This window comes from Mauremys reevesii, linkage group 15, assembly GCF_016161935.1.
Source record: "Mauremys reevesii isolate NIE-2019 linkage group 15, ASM1616193v1, whole genome shotgun sequence".
In the NCBI taxonomy this organism is placed as follows: Eukaryota; Metazoa; Chordata; order Testudines; family Geoemydidae; genus Mauremys; species Mauremys reevesii.
Genome location: NC_052637.1, coordinates 7351048 through 7373541, shown reverse-complemented (window position 1 = coordinate 7373541; position 22494 = coordinate 7351048). Strand labels below are relative to the sequence as shown.

The window sequence follows — 22494 nt, the reverse complement described above, 5'->3', positions numbered from 1 at the left end:
ATCGGGACTGTCCTGATTTTTAGGCCTTTGTCCCACGTCTCAACGCCGTTTGTCCCGATATTTCGCACTGTGTTTTTTTGGGGTTCTTTTGCTCCGCCGGCGACACTCCGTTTTTGGGGTGGGGGGTTCGCTCCACCGGTGACTCCCCACATGCGTCCTGATATTTTCTTCCTCTCATCTGGTCACCCTACTTAGATCAGGGTTAGCTATGATGTTGTAGATAACCTCAAGCACTTTGTCTCTTGTAGACACATCTTTACAGGGTGTGATCATGTTTGTCTTTGTTTATCATCCCTCTGGGCCCATTCCTCCACTTGCTTCCAGTTTCAATTCAAAGCACTGATCTTATTCCCCACACATCAGTGGGTCCAAATCCAGCTACAAACAGTGATTTGAGGGGAAATTGTTTTCAAAGGCATGTATGGTGATTAGGTGCCTAATTCACATTGACTGTCAATAGGACTTAAAAAGAACAGGAGTACTTGTGGCACCTTAAAGACTAACAAATTTATTTTAGCATGAGCTTTCGTGAGCTGCAGCTCACTTCTTCGGATGCACAGAATGGAACACACAGACAGGGGATATTTATACATACAGAGAACATGAAAAGGTGGAAGTATGCATACCAACAGGCAGATTCTAAACAATTGAGATGAGCTATCATCAGCAGGAGGAAAAAAACTTTTGAAGTGATAATTAAGATGGCCCATAGAAGGTGTGAGGAGAACTTAACATAGGAAATAGATTCAATTAGTGTAATGATCCAACCATTCCCAGTCTTTGTTTAGGCCACAGTTAATTGTATCTAGTTTGCATATTAATTCAAGTTCATCAGTTTCTCTTTGGAGTCTGTTTTGAAGTTTTTGTTGCAAAATTGCCACCTTCAAGTCTGTCACTGAGTGGTTAGAGAGGTTGAAGTGTTCTCCCACTGGTTTTTGAATGTTATGATTCCTGATGTCAGATTTGTGTCCATTTATTCTTTTGCGTAGAGACTGTCCGGTTTGGCCAATGTACATGGCAGAGGGCATTGCTGGCACATGATGGCATATATCATGTTGGTAGATGTGCAGGTGTACGAGCCCTGATGGCGTGTCTGATGTGATTAGGTCCTATGATGGTGTCACTTGAATGGATATGTGGACAGAGCTGGCATCGGGCTTTGTTGCAAGGATAAGTTCCTGGGTTAGTGTTTATGTTGTATGGTGTGCGGTTGCTGGTGAGTATTTGCTTCAGGTTGGGAGGCTGTCTATAAGTGAGGACTGGCCTGTCTCCCAAGATCTGTGAGAGTGATGGATCATCTTTAAGGATAGGTTGTAAATCTTTGATGATGCGCTGGAGAGGTTTTAGTTGGGGGCTGTAGGTGATGGCTAGTGGTGTTCTGTTATTTTCTTTTTTAGGCCTGTCCTGTAGTAGGTGGCTTCTGGGTACTCTTCTGGCTCTGTCAATCTGTTTTTTCACTTCAGCAGGTGGGTATTGTAGTTTTAAGAATGCTTGATAGAGATCTTGTAGGTGTTTATCTCTGTCTGAGGGATTGGAGCAAATACGGTTGTATCTTAGAGCTTGGCTGTAGACAATGGATCGTGTGGTGTGTCCGAGATGGAAGCTGGAGGCATGTAAGTAAGTATAGCGGTCAGTGGTTTCCGGTATAGGGTGGTATTTATGTGACCATCGTTTATTAGCACAGTAGTGTCTAGGAAATGGACCGCTTGTGTGGATTGGGGTCTAGGCTGAGGTTGATGGTGGGATGGAAATTGTTAAAATCACGGTGGAATTCCTCGAGGGCTTCTTTTCCATGAGTCCAGATGATGAAGATGTCATCAATGTAGCGCAAGTAGAGTAGGGGCGTTAGGGAACGAGAGTTAAGGAAGTGTTGTTCTATGTCAGCCATAAAGATGTTAGCATACTGAGGGGCCATGCGGGTACCCATAGCAGTGCCACTGACTTGAAGATATATATTGTCCCCAAATGTGAAATAGTTGTGGGTGAGGACAAAGTCACAAAGTTCAGCCACCAGGTTAGCCGTGATATTATCGGGGATACTGTTCCTGATGGCTTGTAGTCCATCTTTGTGTGGAATGTTAGTGTAGAGGGCTTCCACATCCATAGTGGCCAGAATGGTGTTTTCTGGAAGATCACTGATAGATTGTAGTTTCCTCAGGAAGTCAGTGGTGTCTCGAAGATAGCTGGGAGTGCTGGTAGCATAGGGCCTGAGGAGAGAGTCCACATAGCCAGACAATCCTGCTGTTAAAGTACCAATGCTTGAGATGATGGGGCGTCCAGGATTTCCAGGTTTATGGATCTTGGGTAGCAAATAGAATACACCTGGTCGGGGTTCTAGGCATGTGTCTGTATAGATCTGTTCCTGTGCTTTCTCAGGGAGTTTTTTGAGCAGATGGTGTAGTTTCTTTTGGTAATCATCAGTGGGATCAGAGGGTAATGGCTTGTAGAATGTGGAGTTAGAAAGCTGCCTGGCAGCCTCTTGTTCATATTCCGACCTATTCATGATGACGACAGCACCTCCTTTGTCAGCCTGTTTGATTATGATGTCAGAGTTGTTCTTGAGGCTGTTGATGGCATTGTGTTCAGCACGGCTTAGGTTATGGGGAAAGTGATGTTGCTTTTCCACAATTTCAGCCCGTGCACGGTGACGGAAGCAATCTATGTAGAAGTCTAGTCTGTTGTTTCGACCCTCAGGAGGAGTCCATGCAGAATCCTTTTTATTATAGCGTTGGTAGGAAGGATTCTGTGGGTTAGTATGTAGTTCAGAGGTGTGTTGGAAGTATTCTTTGAGTCGGAGACGGCGAAAGTAGGATTCTAGGTCACCGCAAAACTGTATCATATTCGTGGACTTAGGTTCCCAGTGGCTGTTTTGTATCTCTGAAATCCTCCCCCTGAATCACCATCTATAACCACCAGACACGACTGGCTTCCTCTGGGATGATGTAATGTACAAAATGCCAGATGGAAACGTGTAAGAGCTGGAGAAAAAGCATTTTGCACAGTATATGTTGTACCTGTCGTTTTGTGTGGATAACCAGAAGAACTTTCCTTCGGTCGTCTCCGCAGCTCTCTGCCAATGTATTCCTGATACGGAGTCAGACCCCCCCACTTCCAACCTTTCTGCTATTGGAAGACTCTAGATGATCAGCAGAATATACTAAGCCGCTCAAACCTGAAGACTCATCATTTTAGAGAGATTGGGTGACATTTTCAAAAGTGCCTTAGTGATTTTGGAGCCTATAGTTTACAATTTTGCAAGTTGTTAAGGGCTAGATTCTCACAGGTATTTAGGAGCTTAAAATGCAGAGAGAGGCCTATTGAGATTTTCAAAAGCAACTAAGTAGCACCTAACGTCCTCTGTAGTCAAGGGGAATTAGGCACCTAAGTGATACTGAAAATCCCTCTAGAGCAGGGGTAGGCAACCTATGGCACAGGTGCCGAAGGCGGCATGCGAGGTGATTTTCAGTGGCACTCACGCTGCCCGGCTCCTGGCCACCGGTCCGGGGGACTCTCCATTTTAATTTAATTTTAAATGAAGCTTCTTAAACATTTTAAAATCCTTATTTGCTTTACATACAATAGTTTAGTTATATACTCTTTCTATAAATCTATAATATATATTACCGGCACACGAAACCTTAAATTAGAGTGAATAAATGAAGACTCGGCACAGCACTTCTGAAAGGTTGCCAACCCCTGCTCTAGAGGCTTATATGCATCTTTAGACACCTCAATAGCTTTTAAAAGCAGCTCCTTATACATTTTTTTTAAAATGGGTTTCAGCTCCTAAATGATTTTTCTGTTTCTGAAAATTTACCCTAAATTCTATTTTCAAAAGACATTTTCAAACAAACTTAGGCTCCTAAGCACCAAAAGCAACTTTGAAAATAGAAATTGGACTCCTAAGTCACCAAGGCACTTTCAAACGTGTTATTCATTCAGGCCAGCTGAATCTTCTCTCTGGTAACTATCAGGCATATTCTCCTGAAATCTCATCCGTATGTTCGTAGTAGGGTGAAATGAAAAGAGGGCTCGAAGAACTGTTTCCAGACTCTCCCTGAGAGGCTGTTCACCTTTCTCATTTGTGAAAACCGGACGCTGAGCGCTGGATCCTGCCCCGTCCCAGGCTCTGCCTCTTTCCCTCCAGGCCTCGCCCCCCACTCCTCTTCCCCCGCTCACTGTCACTTGCTGCTCTCTCCACCTCCCTCCCCCTGCCAGCTGAGCGGGGCTCTAGGGTGTGGAGGTGCTTGGGGCAGGGAGAGCCACGCTGCAGGGGTAGAAGGGTGTTTGGGGCAGGACAGGGGAGCTGCCCATACTATTCTCCCCCAGAGCCATCCCTGAGTGCTCCTCCAGGCTCCCAGCAGCAACTCCTGCTCTTCCCACCACCTGGTGGTGGAAGCCAGTTACTGTGGGGAACCGGACTTGTACTGCCAGGTTCCCTTTTCAGCTGGACTTCCCGGTCGAAATCTAGACATCTGGCAACCCTAGTCCCTGACCTGTCCTTTCCCTGTTTGTCCCTTTGTTACAGGGAAAGATAGAAGCTGAGAGGCAGAAGATTGTGTCTGAATTTGAGCAACTGCGGCAGTTCCTGGAGGAACAAGAGCGACTCCTGCTGGCCCGGCTGGAAGAATTGGACAAGGAAATTGTGAAGCTACAGGATGAAAATGTCACCAAACTGTCTGAGGAGATTTCCCGACTCAGTGACTTGATCAGTGAGATAGAAGAGAAGTGTCAGCAGCCAACAAGCCAATTCCTGCAGGTGAGACAGTTAGAGACACCCAGATCCCTGCCCAGGGAAGGGAGAGATTCTGAATGATTAACTTTGGCATTTACTAAGTTCTTGGAGAGCTCCCACTCCACAATAGAGACTGTCAGCGTGTCCTTTAGCAAAGCGAGGGAAAACAACATTTTGACATTTCTAATATTTACAGTGTGGAAACAGTTTTGCCGTTTTAAAGGCAGACGTCTCAGGCCTTTTTGATACATCATACATAAACCCCTTTGTTTTCAGTTTAAACCAATTTTTACCAAAAAATTCCCAGGTTTTACAAGAAGTAGCAGTCATTTTTTTCTGATTTTTCATCCTACTTTTGTATCCTTCAAATATATAAAACATACAATACATTGCATGAGATCTCTGTATTACGATAATACATTAGTCAGTGTGTATATGCAAAGCTGCCTGCTGAAGTAAGAACGTATTGTTCTAGAACAGGGGTGGGCGAACTTTATGGCCCGAGGCCCACATTGGGGTTGCAAAATTATATGGAGGGCTGGGTAGGGAAGGCTGTGCCTCCCCAAACAGCCTGGCCTGCACCCCCTATCCACCTCCTCACGCTTCCTGCACCCTGACTGCCCCCCGAGAACCCCCAACCCATCCAACCCTCCCTGCTCCTTGTCCCCTAACCGCCACCACCCGGAATCCCCCATCCCTAACCACCCCCTGGAACCCCACCCCCATCCAACCCCCTGCTCCCAGTCCCCTGACTGCCCTGACCGCTATCCACACCCTCGCCCCCTGACAGGCCCTCCAGGACTCCAACGCTTATCCAACCCCCCACCTGTTTCTTGACCACCCCCCAGAACCTCTGCCCCATCCAACCGCCCCCAGCTACCTGTCCCCTGACTGCCCCCGGGACCTTCTGCCCCTTATCCAACCCCTCGGCCCTGGCCTCCTTACTAGGCCACTCAGAGCAGCATGTCTGGCAGCCGCGCCACGCAGCCGCAGCCAGACATGCTGCTCCACTGTTCGGCAGGTGCGCACAACAGCGCAGCCCGTGTGGCAGCGTGGTGGCAGGGGAGAGGGGACAGCAGGAGAGGGGCCAGGGGCCGGCCAGCCTCCCCAGCCGGGAGCTCGGGCCAGATGTGGCCTGCGGTCTGTAGTTTGCCCACCTCTCTTCTAGAAGATGCACACAATAAATCAACAGGCAGCCACACAAGCTCTGAAGTGTGTGTGCATCTGGACGTACTGATGAATCTGACGCCCACCACGTATGTGTTTCAAACTGTTAGCAGAGAATGGGTTAAAGATTTGACACACTAATATGGGAAGAAAATGAAAATCTGTATCAGAATACATTTCAGAACACAAGGAAGTATTCAAAAGGGTTAAAGAAACGAAAACAGGAGCCAAGGATGAAGTTGAGTGTATGCGCTGCAAATAGTGTGGCCCAATTATCAAATGTGAATATTTATAGGCCAATAGTTCTAAGTCTACACCAGTAAACTGTTGGTTCAAATGAGAAGTTTTATTTGGGGATTAGAGATCTATTGTTTTCTTAAACTCAGAGGGGCATTGTGTTTTGAGCTCTGTTTTAGTTCTGCAGCAAACCACAGTGATGAACGGAATTCAAAGCATTAATCTACTGAATACTTTTTTCCCATCTTTCCATCCACCAAAACAAACCCAGATATTTACCCAGAAAAATTAAGGCTTTTTGCACTGATTTTTCACGTGTTTTTGTTGTGGTAATAAACACTGATAAATTCTCAGGAAAGACTAACTAAAATAGAAACTGAAAATGAAGGGCTCTAATGATCTGGAAGTAATAAAAGGCACAACTCCAGTTTCTAGGAAGTGGGAGATTAGGAAGGCAAAGTTCTTTGCAGGGCCTGTTAAGAAACGGGAATGAATCCAGCTTTCAGAATTGCTAACCAGTATTGCATACATGGAGACAGGCAAACGCTCTGGACACAGCAGTTGCATGTGGAAGTCCAGGATTCATGTGTCTGATGAATCTGTCCAAGGAAGTGCCATTGGCACAGGCAGAATAGAATTCAGAAGGAGAAAACCCACAGTCGTGGTGCGTGCTTAGGGGTCCCAGTCCATCAAAGTCTGTGAATGGACTTTTAAAGGTGCAGCTACAAAGAACTGCATGTAGAGCTCGACTAGGGATGGCAAAGTGAGTCATCCATCTCCAGAGCAGGAGCGATCCCCAGCTTGTGGCACGTGGGACTGAACTCTTTTTTTTTTTTCCCCCCTCTTTCTCTCTTTTAGGACATCAAAAGCACCTGGAGCAGGTACGTAACTCCTTTGCACTCCCCCTTACACGTCACAATGTTGGAAGGGGATTGGACCCCTAGGGTCAGATTTTGCAGGGTATTTAGACACCTGACATGTAGCTAGGCACTTGGTGGAATTTTCCAAAGTGGCTAAGCGAGTTAGGCACCTCATTGCAATCAGTGGCAGTTGGGAGCCTAGCTGGGTTAGGTGCTTTTGAAAATCCCAGGACTGACCTTTAAAAATCAGGCCTTAAGTGACTTGCCCAAGGTCACGCAGGGAGGCTGTGGCAGAGCAGGGAGTGGAATGTAGGTTTCCAGAGTCCTACAGTAACCCCTTAACCATTGGAGCATCCTTTCCCACAAGATTATGCCCTTCTGTCTGAGGGGCAGCTTGTGAACCCCTTACTCTCTTTAACTCCCATTTGAGGATCTAAGCATTTAAATACTCCAGTGAGGAGGGCAATTGACTCACCAGTGGGAGTTAGAGGCTCACAACAAGCCCATGAGAGAGCAGCCTCTGGTAGCTCATTCTCACAAAAGACAAAAAAGATTTAGAAAATGTTTGATTTTTTTTTTCCCCCTCTAGGTGTGAGAAGCTGAAGTTCGAGACACCAATGGCCGTGCCAGAGGACCTGAGAGAGAGAGTTGGCGTCTCTTCCCAAAGAAATGTTTGTCTGCAGGAGGCTCTGAAGAAATTCAAAGGTAACTTAACAGTTACTGGGTTCATGCTACAGGGATGGTACATCGAGATGCGCCTCTGACTGTGGAAGGAGATGGACTCTGGTCTATTAGTTCTCAGCTTGTCCCAGCTAGATGTCTTTGTGGGTGGGATGGGGAGGGCTCAGGGCTGATGCCAGTTCTCCAGGCCTCCACATGGATTGTCTCAGACCCAACCCTCGGTGCCAAAATGGGTCACTCAGAATTTCAGAGACACTGTCTCACCAGATGTTATAGAAAATATTGAATTTAACCTCCCTGGCTGGGATTTTCTAAGGGACCTAAGGGATTTAGGCACCGTCTCTCTGACTGTCAATAGGAGTTGGCCACCACATGGCCTCAGCCCTTTTGAAAATCCTGAGTCTGTACCTCACATTCCTCCATCTTTAAAAAGGAGGAAATAATGACCAACCTACTTTGTTGTGCTAATTAGTGAATGCCGCCCGGTGCTTTGAGATCCTTGGAGGAAGGCGGAAGTTGGAAAAGTGCAACATATTATATTCTGGATGATGATTTCACTTTAGTTTCCAATCTGCCTCTCATTCTATGGTCTTTTCCTTTGGGCTGTCTCAGAATTACAGCACGGTTCCATGCAGTGCTGCTGTAGCCATGTCAGTCCCAGGATATTAGACAGGGTGGGGGAGGTAACCGCTTTTATTGGACCAACTCCTGTTGGTGACAGACAAACTTTTGAGCTACATGGACCTGAAGAAGAGCTCTGAGTAACTCCATACCTCTGTGATTAGGGAACAGACCTGCAATGTGGGAGACCCCCAGTTCAAATCCCCTGTCCCCCAGAGAGGAAGAAGAGATTCTAACAGGGGTCTGATATAGGTCTCTCTGTCTCCCCTTTTGAATCTGATCCACTCTGTATCAATAATTGAGCAGAGGGACAGGCTTCTGGGTCTCCCGCCTCCCAAGGGCGCGCTCTAACCACCTGGCTACAGAGACGTTCTCGTGATTTCTCTCTGCCTCTGGCCCAATGAATTATTGATTATCCCCCGTGGAACCTCTCCCCCAGGAGAGCATGTGGGCACCCCGCATCAGAAAATCCTGCAGCCCAGAGGTTAGGGCACTCCTTGAGAGGTGGTAGATCCCATTTCAGATCTCACCTCCCTCTGTGGCACAGGGTTAACTTGAACCAGGGGTCTCCCCAAGGCCAGCTGAGTGCTCCAACCACTGGGGTAAAAGTTATGAGCAAGGTGGGTTTCCTCCCCCCAGGCTTCTTGCAGAAAAAATGGCACAGGTTCCGGACACCAAGACGGCTCACAGCTGAAAATCCCATGCCAAGGGAGGCACCTTCGGTGCTGCCCAGACTCAGTTGCAGATACTCCCTGCAAGGGCCGGGGCTTAGCACACCCCTGCACCCGCAGCATGGCATTTCCCACTGGCTGGCGTAAGCAGGGAGTCCCCTAGCATGCTGGCTTTTATGAATCTCATTCCAAGGCACATCTCTGTCCCCATTCATAGTACCAATTGCCTGGGTGCCTGACTCCTGCCTTGTGAATCAGTGACTTTATAGATTCTTCTAGGACTGGAAGGGACCTCAAGAGGTCGAGTCCAGTCCCCTGCCCTCATGGCAGGACCAAATACTGTCTAGACCATCCCTGATAGACATTTATCTAACCTACTCTTAAATATCTCCAGAGATGGAGATTCCACATCCTCCCTAGGCAATTTATTCCAGTGTTTAACCACCCTGCCAGTTAGGAACTTTTTCCTAATGTCCAACCTAAACCTTCCTTGCTGCAGTTTAATCCCATTGCTTCTTGTTCTATCCTTAGAGGCTGACGCCCTTTTAGATACCTGAAAACTGCTATCATGTCTCCTCTCAGTCTTCTCTTTTCCAAACTAAACAAACCCAATTCTTTCAGCCTTCCTTCATAGGTCATGTTCTCTAGACCTTTAATCATTCTTGTTGCTCTTCTCTGGACCCTCTCCAATTTCTCCACATCTTTCTTGAAATGCGGTGCCCAGAACTGGACACAATACTCCAGCTGAGGCCTAACCAGCGCAGAGTAGAGTGGAAGAATGACTTCTCGTGTCTTGCTCATAACACACCTGTTAATGCATCCCAGAATTATGTTTGCTTTTTTTGCAACAGCATCACACTGACTCATATTTAGCTTGTGGTCCACTATAACCCCTTTCTGCCGTACTCCTTCCTAGACAGTCTCGTCCCATTCTGTATGTGTGAAACTGATTGCTCCTTCCTAAGTGGAGCACTTTTTATTTGTCTTTGTTAAACTTCATCCTGTTTACCTCAGACCATTTCTCCAATTTGTCCAGATCATTTTGAATTATGACCTTGTCCTCCAAAGCAGTTGCAATCCCTCCCAGTTGGTATCATCTGCAAACTTAATAAGCGTACTTTCTATGACAACATCTAAGTCGTTGATGAAGATATTGAACAGAGCCGCTCCCAAAACAGACCCCTGCGGAACCCCACTTATTAATGGTTCCCAATCCTGCTGGAAAGGTATAAGAACTACTCTCTGAGTACAGTTATCCAGCCAGTTATGTACCCACCTTATAGTAACCCCATCTAAGTTGTATTTGCCTAGTTTATCAATAAGAATATCATGCAAGACCGTATCAGATGGCTTACTAAAGTCTAGGTATACCACATCCACCACTTCTCCCTTATGCACAAGACTCGTTATCCTATCAAAGAAAGCTATCAGATTGGTTTGACATGATTTGTTCTTTACAAATCCATGCTGGCTATTCCCTATCACCTTACCAACTTCCAAGTGTTTGCAGATTTCCTTAATTACTTGCTCCATTATCTTCCCCGGCACAGAAGTTAAACTAACTGGTCTGTAGTTTCCTGGGTTGTTTTTATTTCTCTTTTTATAGATGGGCACTATATTTGCCCTTTTCCAGTCTTCTGGAATCTCTCCTGTCTCCCATGATTTTCCGAAGATAATAGCTAGAGGCTCAGATACCACCTCCATTAGCTCCTTGAGTATTCTAGGATGCATTTCTACAGGCCCTGGTGACTTGCAGGCATCTAACTTTTCTAAGTGATTTTTAACTTGTTCTTTTTTTATTTTATCTTCCAAACGTACCCCCTTCCCATTAGCATTCACTATGTTAGCATTCCTTCAGACTTCTCGGTGAAGACCAAAACAAAGCAGTCATTGAGCATCTCTGCCATTTCCAAGTTTCCAAGTTTCCTGTTACTGTTTCTCCCTCCTCACTGAGCAGTGGGCCTACCCTGTCCTTGGTCTTCCTCTTGCTTCTAATATATTGATTAAAAGTCTTCTTGTTTCCCTTTTATTCCCGTGGCTCATTTTGTGCCTTTGCCTTTCTAATCTTGCCCCTGCATTCCTGTATTTGCCTATTATCAGAGGGGTAGCCGTGTTAGTCTGGAACTATAAACACAGCAAAGAGTCCTGTGGCACCTTACAGACTAAAAGACGTTTTGGAGCAAGAGCTTTTGTGGGTGAATACCCACTTCGTTGGATGCATGTAGTGGAAATTTCCAGGGGCAAGTATATATATGCAAGCAAGTAGCAGGCTAGAGATAATGAGGTTTTTGCTTATATTCATCCTTTGTAATTTGTCCTAGTTTCCATTTTTTATATGACTCATTTTTATTTTTTAGATCATGCAAGATCTCGTGGTTAAGCCAAGGTGGTCTTTTGGCTTAACTATGAGATCTTTCTAGGTGTCTAAATGTTGGGTGTTATGATGCTAAGCATCACCTTGCCTAAGTTTCTTTGAGACTCAAGTCCCGTTTTAATGAGGCTATTTTCCTGCAAGAAAGAGGAAAATCACCTCTCCTCTGATCTTTTCTTTCTCTAGAGACCCTGCCCTATCAACTGCACTTTCTGGTCTCAAAGACAGAGAAAGAGGGTAAGTTTTCATGAGGATATTTTCCTACAACAATTATTAATTAAAATCTCAGGATTTTTTTTTTTTTTTAGAAGAAGCTTCTGAATTCAAACAAGAGGTTTCTACCAATACAGAGTTATGGATTCCAAGGTTAAAAGGAATCATTATATCATAAGATCAGCCAGACTGGATCAGACCAATGGTCCATCTAGCCCAGTATCGTGTCTTCCAACAGTGGCCAATGCCATGTGACCCAGAGGGAATGAACAGAACAGGTGATCATCCAGTGATCCATCCCGTCGCCCATTCCCATTTTGTGATGTATGAATGTGCACATACTATTTACAATTGGAAAGTTAGGTACATTTTTTAGGTCCAATAATCAGTCTTTAGGGCACACTCAGGTTACATTTTGCTGCTTCTCTCAGTAATTAGAAGGACTAGACATTTCCTCTATTTTTATTTTTTATATGAAAGACAAGCTTCGCTGCTGGAAAATGTCATTAACACAGAGTGCAGGTTGACCATCAGTGCCTTGTACTCCTTCCAGAATGTGAAACTGGGAAATAAAAAGTTAAGGAAGCGTCTCCCACCAGCTCCATGCTATACTTCCCTCTCACCCTAGTGTCAGGAGCATGGACTCATGTGCTGGGCTCCATCCATCCCCAGCTGGTGGAAGGTCCCTTTGGGGAGACCATGCTCAAGCCAGTATTGAACCAGGCAGAAAATCAGGACTGCAGCGGCAGTCAAAAAAGCAAACAGAATGTTGGGAATCTTTAAGAAAGGATAAATAATAAGACAGAAAATACCATATTGCCTCTCTATAAATCCATGGTATGCCCATATCTTGAAGACTGTGCAGATGTGGCCTCCCCATCTCAAAAAAGATATATTGGAATTGGGAAAAGGTACTGAAAAGGGCAAAAAACGATTAGGGGTATGGGACAGCTGCCATATGAGGAGAGATTAATAAGATTGGGACTTTTCACTTGGGAAAAGAGATGACTATGGGGAGATATGACAGAGGTCTATAAAATCATGATGGGTGTGGCGAAAGTAAATAAGGAAGTGTTATTTACTTCTTCTCATAACATAAGAACTAGGGGTCACCAAATGAAATTAATAGCAGCAGGTTTAAAACAAAAGGAAGTATTTCTTCACACAACGCACAGTCAACCTGAGGCATTCCTTGCCAGAGGATGTTGTGAAGGTCAAGACTGTAACAGACTTCAAAAAAGAACTAGATAAGTTCATGGAGGACAGGTCCATGAATGGCTATTAGCCAGGATGGGCAGGGATGGTGTCCGTAGCCTCTGTTTGCCAGAAGCTGGGAATGGACAACAGGATGGATCACTGGATGATCAACTGTTCTGTTCATTCCCTCGGTGGCACCTGGTATTGACCACTGTACTGGCCTAGATGGACTATTGGTCTGACCCACTAGCTACCTAATGTTCTCTTCTCTCTGCTCCGTGGAGCTGTTGTGCACCAGAGAAGCCAGGCTACTGTCTCTTCTCAGATGTATTCAGAAGGTGAATGGAATTTAACAGCAGGGAATAAGGAGCTCAGTTAGATACATGTATAACTAGATTCTCTAGAGAGCCGTGGTCTGGCAGGGGAAGGCTTTTACTGGATGAATGGAGAAAGGACCCTAATTGCGACCTCCTTTTCCCATCCACTGACCAGAAGCCAGTCTACTGCCTTCCTCCATAGGGATCCCATAGCTGCTTCCCTCTGCAACAAATCCCCAAATCAATATTGTAAGAATAATCCACCAGGCACATATAAAACCCCAGTTACATGCAGTGATCATCTGCAATCTGGACTGGGAAAGGAGGAAACACTCTGGGGCCTGAAGCCCCTTTTTGGTGTGTTAGAGAATCTCCAGGAGTCTTAATAGCCCCTCTGAAATCAACAGGGGTGTCAGGATACAGGCTGGACCCCCCACTCCTGGTCCTCACCAGACTAGCTACCACATTAGGTGTGACTAGCGCAGACACAATTTAGTACTTTTCAAATGCATTAGCTGGTGTCCCTGTTACCTTCCTCTGCCTGGTGTCTGCTGCCTCCCCTGCTTTGTTCTATTGCTGGACGTGGAGCACCCCCAGCAAGGGAGAGGGATCAGGAGGAGACAGCGATCCCGCTGCCACGGATCCACAGGGTTGGTGCTACGGCCCCAGCTTTGGAACAGTCTCTGGGAGGAGCCCTTCAATGGGCCAGACCCCCAACGTCAGCCCACTCTTCCTGCAGGGTAAGCCACCCGGCTTCACCGACTCCTGAGGCTGGCCCTCTGGGCCTTCCGCCCTCCTGCCTCACAACCTGAGCTATGTTCAGTGCATCCAACTGAGACAGACCCCTGAGGGAGACTTCTGTGATCTTAGGGAGCAACACACCTCCGCAAGCACCTGCAGTGACACTCAGCCGCTGTCACTGTCAAGCCACTGGGTTTTAGTCCACTGCTCTTTACCAGAGCACAGGGAGACCTTGGTTAACACAGAGAAATGAAGGTTACAGGATAATCCCTTCTGGGTAGCCGGTGCCCAGCCCTGCCATGCAAACCCATTGTTCTAGCTCTGTCTCCCTCTCCATCTGATCTGCTTTCTCAGACTCCCAGGTGTGCCCCCCACCATAGGCGTCGTGGGGCTAGAGAACCCACGGAAAAAAAATAGTGGGTGCTCAGCACCCACTGGCATGGATCAGATCCTCCCGTTCCTCCCCTCCCTCCCGCTGGCAGACCCCCCGATCAGCTCCTTCCCCTCCCTCCCAGCACCTCCTACCCACCCCGATCAACTGTTCTGTGGTGGGCGGGGGAGCAGGGGCAGGAAGAGGTGGGGTAGGGTGGAGACGTGGGGGAAGGGGTGGGGTCGGGGCAGAGCAGGGGTCAAGCACCCCTCAAGAAGTCAGCTCTTCTGCCCCCCGCTGCTTCCTGCAGCCAACGCGTAACTTCCACTTCACCCCTCCCCCACCTCTGGTCCTTTGTTCCCGAGCTGGGGCAATGCAGCTCAGCCACAGAGGTGGGGAAGTCCGTAGCTCTCCGGGGTGCTGGTTGCTATGTTTCCCCCAAGAGCAAATACTCCCTTTTCACCCACTGGGTAACAACACTGCATATAGGGAAACTGAGGCACATACAGGCTTCATTAAAAAATCCCAGTTTGTCACCCGCTCCTAACAATACCTCCTAGATACCTGGTGGGAATGACAGGGAATTTCCTGCTCAGCTTCAGCCAACAGGCAGCTCCCCAGGACTGACTCTCAGGGCCCAGCCCAGCCATCCCAGGGCTACTGGGGAGCATGAGAAATGGTCCTTGCCTCCCCCAGGGCTGAGCTCTGCCTGGAAGGGTCTGTCTGCACTGCAGAGTGAACCCTGGGGATCGGCACCCAGGTTAGCCTGGGCGGGGTGCGGGGAGCGGGGAGCCATGCTGCTGAGGCTGACCTCACTTACTGTGTCCTCACTGGTGCTGCTGAGTCTCTAGGATTTCTGGGAGCACATCCCATGGCTGATGGAGCCACCGTAAGCTGAGCTATTCTGTGTTTCTTTCCCAGTGATTCGTGGGGTACCCGGTCTGTCTTTCACAGGGGAATTGTGGGAAGGCCCTGGAGGGCTATTTTCCCTCAGGTCAGACTGGCAGTGACGTTGTGGGGGAGGGTTTTCACCTTCCTCTGCAGCATGTGGATGTGGGTGACGTATCAGGATTGTTTGGGGGTATCCCACTGAATCATTTCCCTGCACTGTGGGGCCTCGGGCACTGGTACCTCCATGCCTCCTCTTCTCTGCCTGTGGCACATAAATAGTCCAGTCTGCTGCAGGCTGTCATGCTTTGGGCTAATGTTGGGGGTTGGGTTAGGTGGGTGCTGGGTGGTGTTGGTGGCCTGTGCTATACGGGGGTCAGATTAGATGACCTGGTTCCCTTCTGGCCTCAGACTCTGACTCTCAGCACTGGAGCGGTTTAGCCTGCACAGAGGCGCCGACTTCCCCAGTTCCCAGGGGGGTGCTTGACCCTCGCTCTGCCCCATCCCCACTCCACCCCTCCCCCTGCCTCTTCCTGCCCTGCTCCATTCTACCCCCCGCCTCTTCCTGCCCCACTCCTCCCCCTCCCCCCCAGAACCTCCTGCCCACCTCTGAACAACGGATCTGTGGCAGGAGGAAGGCGCTGGGAGGCAGGGGGAGGAGCTGATTAGTGGGGCCCGTTGGCCGGTGGGAGCTGCTGTGGGGAGAGGGGGAGGAGCTAATCAGCAGGACCTGCCGGTGAGTGCAGACAGTCAGTGCCTGTGCTGGGTGGAAAGCACCCCTGAACTCAGATGAGGTGTTTATGCATCTCTACAAGAAGGCATTAGAGTTAGCAGCTGACTAAGCGCATGGGTTAACTCTGCAGTGAGGACAGACCTTAACATTCTCCTTCTGTCCCTCTCTCCCCTCTTGCAGTGCAGGCCACTCCGGATCCAGACCTGGCAAATCCTTGTTCCATCGTGTCCACAGATGAGAGTGTGATACAGAAATATCAAGACATGGGATATTTAGTGCCACAGAACAGGTTTCACCCTGCTGCCTGTGTACTGGGCTATACGGGCTTCACCTCAGGGAGATGTTACTGGCAAGTGGAGGTGGGGAACAAAGATGGGTGGGTTTTGGGCATTGCCAAAGAGTCTGTGATACACGAGGGAGCAATAAGCTGTACACCAGAGGAGGGGGTCTGGGCTTTACAGAATACAAGGTATCAGTACTGCGCCCTCACCTCCCCTAAGACTGCTCTGGACCTACATCGTAGACCCACTAACATTGGGGTTTATCTGGATTATGAAGGGGAGAAAGTTACATTTTATGACGTTACATCTTCTGGCAGAGAGCCAATCTTTACTTTCACATCCTCTTTCACTGGGAAGATCGTCCCCTTCTTTGGGAGCCGGCGTGTTGTATTTCTGAGTAGGAACACATTTAGTTTGCTGTCAAATATGCAATTAAGAGCTGCGCCAGAGCAGCAGGGATTATTCAATATGAGATAGCTAAAGTAGACCAAAGACATGGGTAATAGACACATTACAGCCGTCACACTTTGCCATTCTCATCACAGTCTTGCCAGCCTCCAGCATTCACAACCTGTGTCAGGCCCCCCACAATCCTGGGATTGGCTTAAACATCCTTTTATATATTATGTTATTTTTCTTTGCTTTCTGGTTTCCCAGCTTTCAGCATGTTCTTGGTTCCAGTTTTCAATCTTTGCTACACAAACATGAAGGCTGGAAATGTATCTGTAATATAATCTGAGCTCCCTCAAATCTATCTACTCCAGCAGCTGGGACTGTAAGAAAAACACCAAGTGCTGCGAGTCTCAATAAAATGGGGAGGGAGAACAAGACTGACTTGCTCAGCATTATTCAGGTGATGGGAGTTTCTCAACCCTCTTCCATACCTGTCTTTGTAACTCTGGGATCCTCCAGGCCAACCAGGAGCACTCCCAGGGTCACAGCAGAGCCTGCCTGTCTTAGGGCAGGTCTACACTTAAAATGCTGCAGCGGCACAAACACACTGGTGCCGCTGTAATACTTAAGTAAAGACGCTGCTATGCCAACAGGAGAGCTTCTCCCATCAGTGTAGTTACTCCACCTCTGTGAGAGGCAGTAGCTATGGCAGGAGAAGCTCTCCGTCAACGTACCACTGTCTACACCGGGAGTTCAGTCGGTATGACTGTCACTTAGGGCTGTGGATTTTCACAGCCCTGAGTGACATAGTTATACTCAAGGTAAGATTACATTGTAGACCTGGCCTAAGTTCTGACTCAATCAGGGTCATCCATCAAAGTCCTCTGCTCTTTACTTACGAATGTAACAAGCATCGTGATGTTCCACACCCACTCCCCAATTCCTAGTTCAATGCTCCTGTTTTGCGCTGTTTAGTTATTTGGATACTGTAGATTCAAATGAGAAAATTTACAGAATAAAGTTTTATTTCTATCTTCTGGTCTTGGACTTTTTTCCCTTTCATTTCTTTTTGGTCTCCAAGACCATACCTTAAAACTGTGCCTCAAAGCCCCCCCGTCCCCCGACGCAAGTCTCCCTGTGACCCCGAATGCACCTCGCCCAGGCCAGCCCGACCCCAGTGACCCCCCACAACAAGATGCCCAGCCAACGACAGAGCCCACTGTGCCCCCAGCAGGGCCAGGCTATGGTGATTGGCCCTGCCCACCTCTCCTTGGGGCTGGGGGTGGGAGGAGCCATTCCCCCTTGGGCTGGCTGGGCTGCCCCATTCCCCAGCCTCCACCCTCACCCCTCCCCACACACACATGCATCCCAGCTCCGCAGGGACCAGCTGTCACCTGCTGATTTTCTCCTCCACAGGGTAACGCTGGACCCTACGGCTCCAGCCAGAACCAGCACAGCCAGGGCGATGGAGGCCAGGACCCAGAGGGGCAGGGGCCCTTCTTCTCAGGGGCTGTGGGATGGAGAAGGGCTCAGGTCACCTAGGGGAGCACCCGCTGGGCCATCCTCCTGGGGCAGCCACAGGCCTTTGCCTGGAACCTTTCCCCAAGGGCCTCTGCAGAGACCTGACTTCCAGAGGAGAGGAAAGTCTGAGCCAGGAGGTGGACAGGGATGTGGCACAAAGGCTGGGCACTCTGCCAGGCACTGCCAGCCATGCACGTCACACAGCAGCTGGGCCTTTCACTTGTAATGTCATCAGCCTGTGGAACTCACTGTCACTGGATGCCATCAGATTCTCTGAGGGAGCGGCCATTTCTGTGGGTCACACAAATACCCAGACTAGAACAGTTCACACTGATGATGGGCAGGGATATCGATCCTTCTGCTACAGGGCCTCACCCCATCTCTGAAATTCCTAGAGGGCTGTGCCCGCCCCCCTCCCCAGCCCTCCTATTCGCCCCACCTTTACTCCAGACGAGCGCAGGCTCTGACAGGCTGCTGTCCTCTACTGGGCAGGGAGATCTCAAGGGACGACTGCGTATGGTAGGTGCCGTCAGCATTTTAAAGTGCTTTACAAAGGTACAGAAAGGGTCTTGGCCGTAAACCTGAATCTGAGCCTGGGTTTATTCTGTGGTGTAGAAAAAGAAAGCTGCCAAGCCTGCTCCCAGCAAGCCTCTGTTGGCTTCTTTGTGTATGTAATTGCTTCATTTCTTTAAGTAGCATGTTGCTTGTTTGGGGGCTTTTCTGGAGTGTGTGTGTGGTGTGTGGCTTCCAGTGTTTTCCCCAGGAATTGAAATTAGGGTTCAATTTACGGGGCGGGGGTCAATGCTGATATGGGGTGAGGGGGCTGTATGGCACCATATTAAAAACTGAAAAATGTTTCATGACCATTTTATTAGATTTGACTCGTTTTACATTCATCATACAAATTAAAGTTGGCTACTCAAGCCTTCTATGAAGCACGACATCTACATCCTTATTGGTTTCTTGTTATAATTTTGCACAACTCTGTTAATGAACTTCTTGAATGCAATGCTTTCATCTTCTCATGTGTCCGGTACTTCCATTCCTTCAATTGATATGCTCATTAGTTCATTCACATGATCAGGCAGAAGGCGACTTCTTTCAGAACACAAAATTCTATTCAATGAGGAAAAAGAACCCTCAACTGTAGCTGTTGTGACTGGGAGTAGCAAGAGATGAATTCTGTTATATCCTTGGGGCAGCCGGTTTAGGAAGAAATCACTTGAGGCCAGAGAGCAGACAGCTAACCAAAACCTCCATTTTATTTACAGAGACAGAGAGCTCACTCAGCCGGTTGAAAGCAGCTGAGCTATCCCTTAATAGTCTAACTCAGTTGCCATAGTAACAAAACCCATGACAACCAAACACACAACATATTCCTCCCCCCCTAATAAGAACATCCCCTAAATAAAACACACACTAAACTAGAGAAGGAGGGTAGACTGCCTCCATTCCCGGCTAAACCCTGGGGATTATTTTGCCCCATAACCGTGGGTTCGCCCTAACTAAAGATCCAGCCGATAAGGAGGCCTTCTGTCTCTAGGTGGATTACGGCGAACTTCTGGTGTTGTTGCACCCGAAAGTACTAGGGGCTCAGGGTCCGCAGCACGAATAGGTGAGGAGGTGGTATCAGCTCGTGCTGGGCAAAGGGGTATCTCAGCTGCCGGCAGTAATGGAGGAGAACAGTCAGGAACAGGTGACTCATGATTCGGTGTCTCACCAGGAGGGTGAAGTCAGACCCTCAACTGCAGATGGGTCCTGAAGACTGGCATGACCTGGCAACAGCTGATCTACATGTCGCGCCAGGTAAGATTCTCTGCAGTCCGGACTGTATAGGAAACAGGTCCTGTTTGAGTGATGACTGTGGCTGGGACCCATTTAGCTCTGGAAGTATAATTCCGAGCCAAAACTGGCTGTCCTGGGCTAAAGGTTCGGTCTTTTGCTCTGGGTGCCCGTCTGATGACTTGATATTGCTGCTGATGTTGCACAGTTTGTCTGGGTTCAGAAGGTTTCAGCAGATCAAAGCAAGTGCTCAGCTGTCGTCCCATCATTAGAAAGGCTGGGGAAGCCTGGGTCGTAGCATGAGGTGTGTTTCTATAGGAAAGTAAGAAGGTATCCAGACGCTTTTGAATGGAGTGTTGTCCCTTTGCTGATTTCAAAGCGTTTTTTATTGTCTGCACAAATCTTTCAGCTAATCCGTTGGTGGACGGATGATATGGTGCTGACGTGATGTGGTGTATCCCATTTGCCTTCATAAAATTTTGAAACTCCTGAGAGACGAACTGCGGTCTCTTGTCGCTCACAAGTTGTTCTGGCAGACCAAAACGACTAAAGAGTCCTCGTAGTTTTTGGATAGTACTCTCTGCAGTAGTGGACTGCATTATAGAGACTTCTGGCCATTTAGAATGGGCATCTACTGCCACCAAGAACATGCTTCCTTCAAGGGGGCCAGCAAAGTCAACGTGAATACGTTGCCACGGGTTTTCAGGCCAGTCCCATGGGTGTAGGGGTGCCCACTGGGGTGCATTTTTTACACCCTGACATGACATACAAGCTTTTGCCTTCTCTTCATTTCTTCCAGTGACCAGGATATCATCCAGATAGCACTGAACTCCTGACAAGCCACACAAGATCTGGTCCATAGCCCTCTGGAACAGGGCGGGAGCCGATGTGATTCCGAAGGGTAGGCGACAGTATCGATAAAGCCCCTTATGAGTCACAATAGTCAACAGCTCTTGGGACTTTTCATCGACGTGCATCTGTAAATATGCTTGACTCAGATCAATCTTACTGAACTTTTGTCCCCCAGCCAGGCCTGCGAAGAGGTCATCGATGCGGGGAAGCGGGTATTGCTCTGCACACAACACTGGGTTGACAGTGACTTTAAAATCACCGCAAATCCGGAGAGAGCCATCTTTCTTTACTATCGGAACGATAGGAGTGGCCCATGAGCTATGGGTAACTGGTATTAGGACTCCATTGGTGACCAGGCGCTCCAGGTCTGCTTCAACTTTTGGCCTAATGGCATATGGCACAGTTCGGGCTTTCAGATATTTTGGTGGACTGCCAGGTTTAATGTTCAATGTCACAGTGATTCCCTTCATACTTCCCAAATCATCTCCAAAAACAGCAGCATGTTTCCTTAGTATAGGGGTTAGACTGATTTCTTCTTTAGTCATCCGGTGCACTTCTGCCCAGTTCAGCTGAATCTTCCCAAGCCAAGACCTACCCATTAAGGCTGGGTAGTCACCTCTCACCACAAACAGTGGCAATTTAACCGCCTGTCCATTGAGCTCCACCTTAACATCAATAGTGCCCAACATGGGCACAGCTTCACCTGTATACGTCTTCAGAACAGTTTTTGTTGCCTTAAGCGGAAGATGCTGTAGCTTTTCCTTATACACAGTCTCAGGAACCAGCGAGACAGCTGCACCGGTGTCTAGTTCCATGCGTATAGGTTTGCCCTCCAATAAGGGGGTTACCCAGTATTCATGTGAGCCCGCTGCCAAAGACAAAACATGCAGTGGCACTTCCTCTTGTGAGGAGGTGTCACCTTGATCATCCTGGGTCTGCTCTAGGGTATGCAAGGTTCCTCTTTTTGTCGGCCAGACCACAGGCCTCTTTTTCTTTTGTTTACAGGCATACTCGATGTGTCCCTTTTTGCCACAGTGTCGACACACCAGGTCCTTACACCAGCATTCTGATGCCTGGTGACCCGGCTTACCACAGCGGTAACATTCTTGACTCTGCACCGTTTTGTGGGTCAGTTCTTGTGACACTTTTTGCACCCTAGGGGATGCACCGATGTATTGTGCCTCCCTTGTAGCCAGTTCCATGGAGACAGCAATATCAACAGCCTTCTGTAATGTAAGCTGAGCCTCTGTCAGTAGGCGCTTCCGTATAGCTTCATTGCAGAGGCCACACACTAACCTGTCACGCAGGGCATCATTTAACATCTCTTTAAATTCACAGTGTTCTGTTAGCTTTTTTAAAATGGCTACAAATTGTACAACTGTTTCATCTTCCTTTTGGCCTCTTTTGTGGAACCTATATCTTTCAGCAATTACCAGTGGTTTGGGGGAGAAATGAGACCCCAGGATTTCCACAATGTCACTGTAAGATTTAGTCTCAGGCTTAACAGGGTGTAGTAAGCTGCGTAGCAGAGAGTAGGTTTTAGCCCCTACAACAGTTAAGAATATTGGCACCTTCTTCGCTTCTGTAATGTCATTTGCAATAACAAAAAGCTCAAAACGCTCAGTATACACATGCCACTGCTCTGTATTCTCATCAAAAGGCTCCAGGGGCCTGGTCAGAGTAGCCATGATTTTTAGTTTCACTTTCACAGTCAGTGCAAACAAGTAGCTTTTTTTCTTTGTTTGGTCTTTACCTTGACTTCTACTTCCTTCTGTTACTGGAGCAGCACCAGGATCCCACCCTCGTCGCCAGTGTTATATCCTTGGGGCAGCCGGTTTAGGAAGAAATCACTTGAGGCCAGAG

At 48.0% G+C, this 22494-nt stretch overlaps 1 protein-coding gene across 3 annotated transcripts in view; it reads left to right on the top strand.

Annotated features, from left to right (window-relative positions):
* The window catches only part of LOC120383907 (zinc finger protein RFP-like), a 104250-nt gene that overhangs the window by 4547 nt on the left and 77209 nt on the right, over positions 1-22494 (top strand). The window contains exons 3-7 of one of the 3 annotated variants that reach the window (XM_039502230.1): positions 4529-4759; positions 6998-7020; positions 7589-7704; positions 11530-11580; positions 15983-16848. In XM_039502230.1, coding sequence (XP_039358164.1) covers positions 4529-4759; positions 6998-7020; positions 7589-7704; positions 11530-11580; positions 15983-16560 — 999 coding nt within the window. In that variant the 3' untranslated portion in view covers positions 16561-16848. Of the gene's footprint in view, positions 1-4528; positions 4760-6997; positions 7021-7588; positions 7705-11529; positions 11581-15982; positions 16849-22494 lie in introns of those variants that run through there. The other 2 variants (XM_039502228.1, XM_039502229.1) reach the window with 2 other exon arrangements.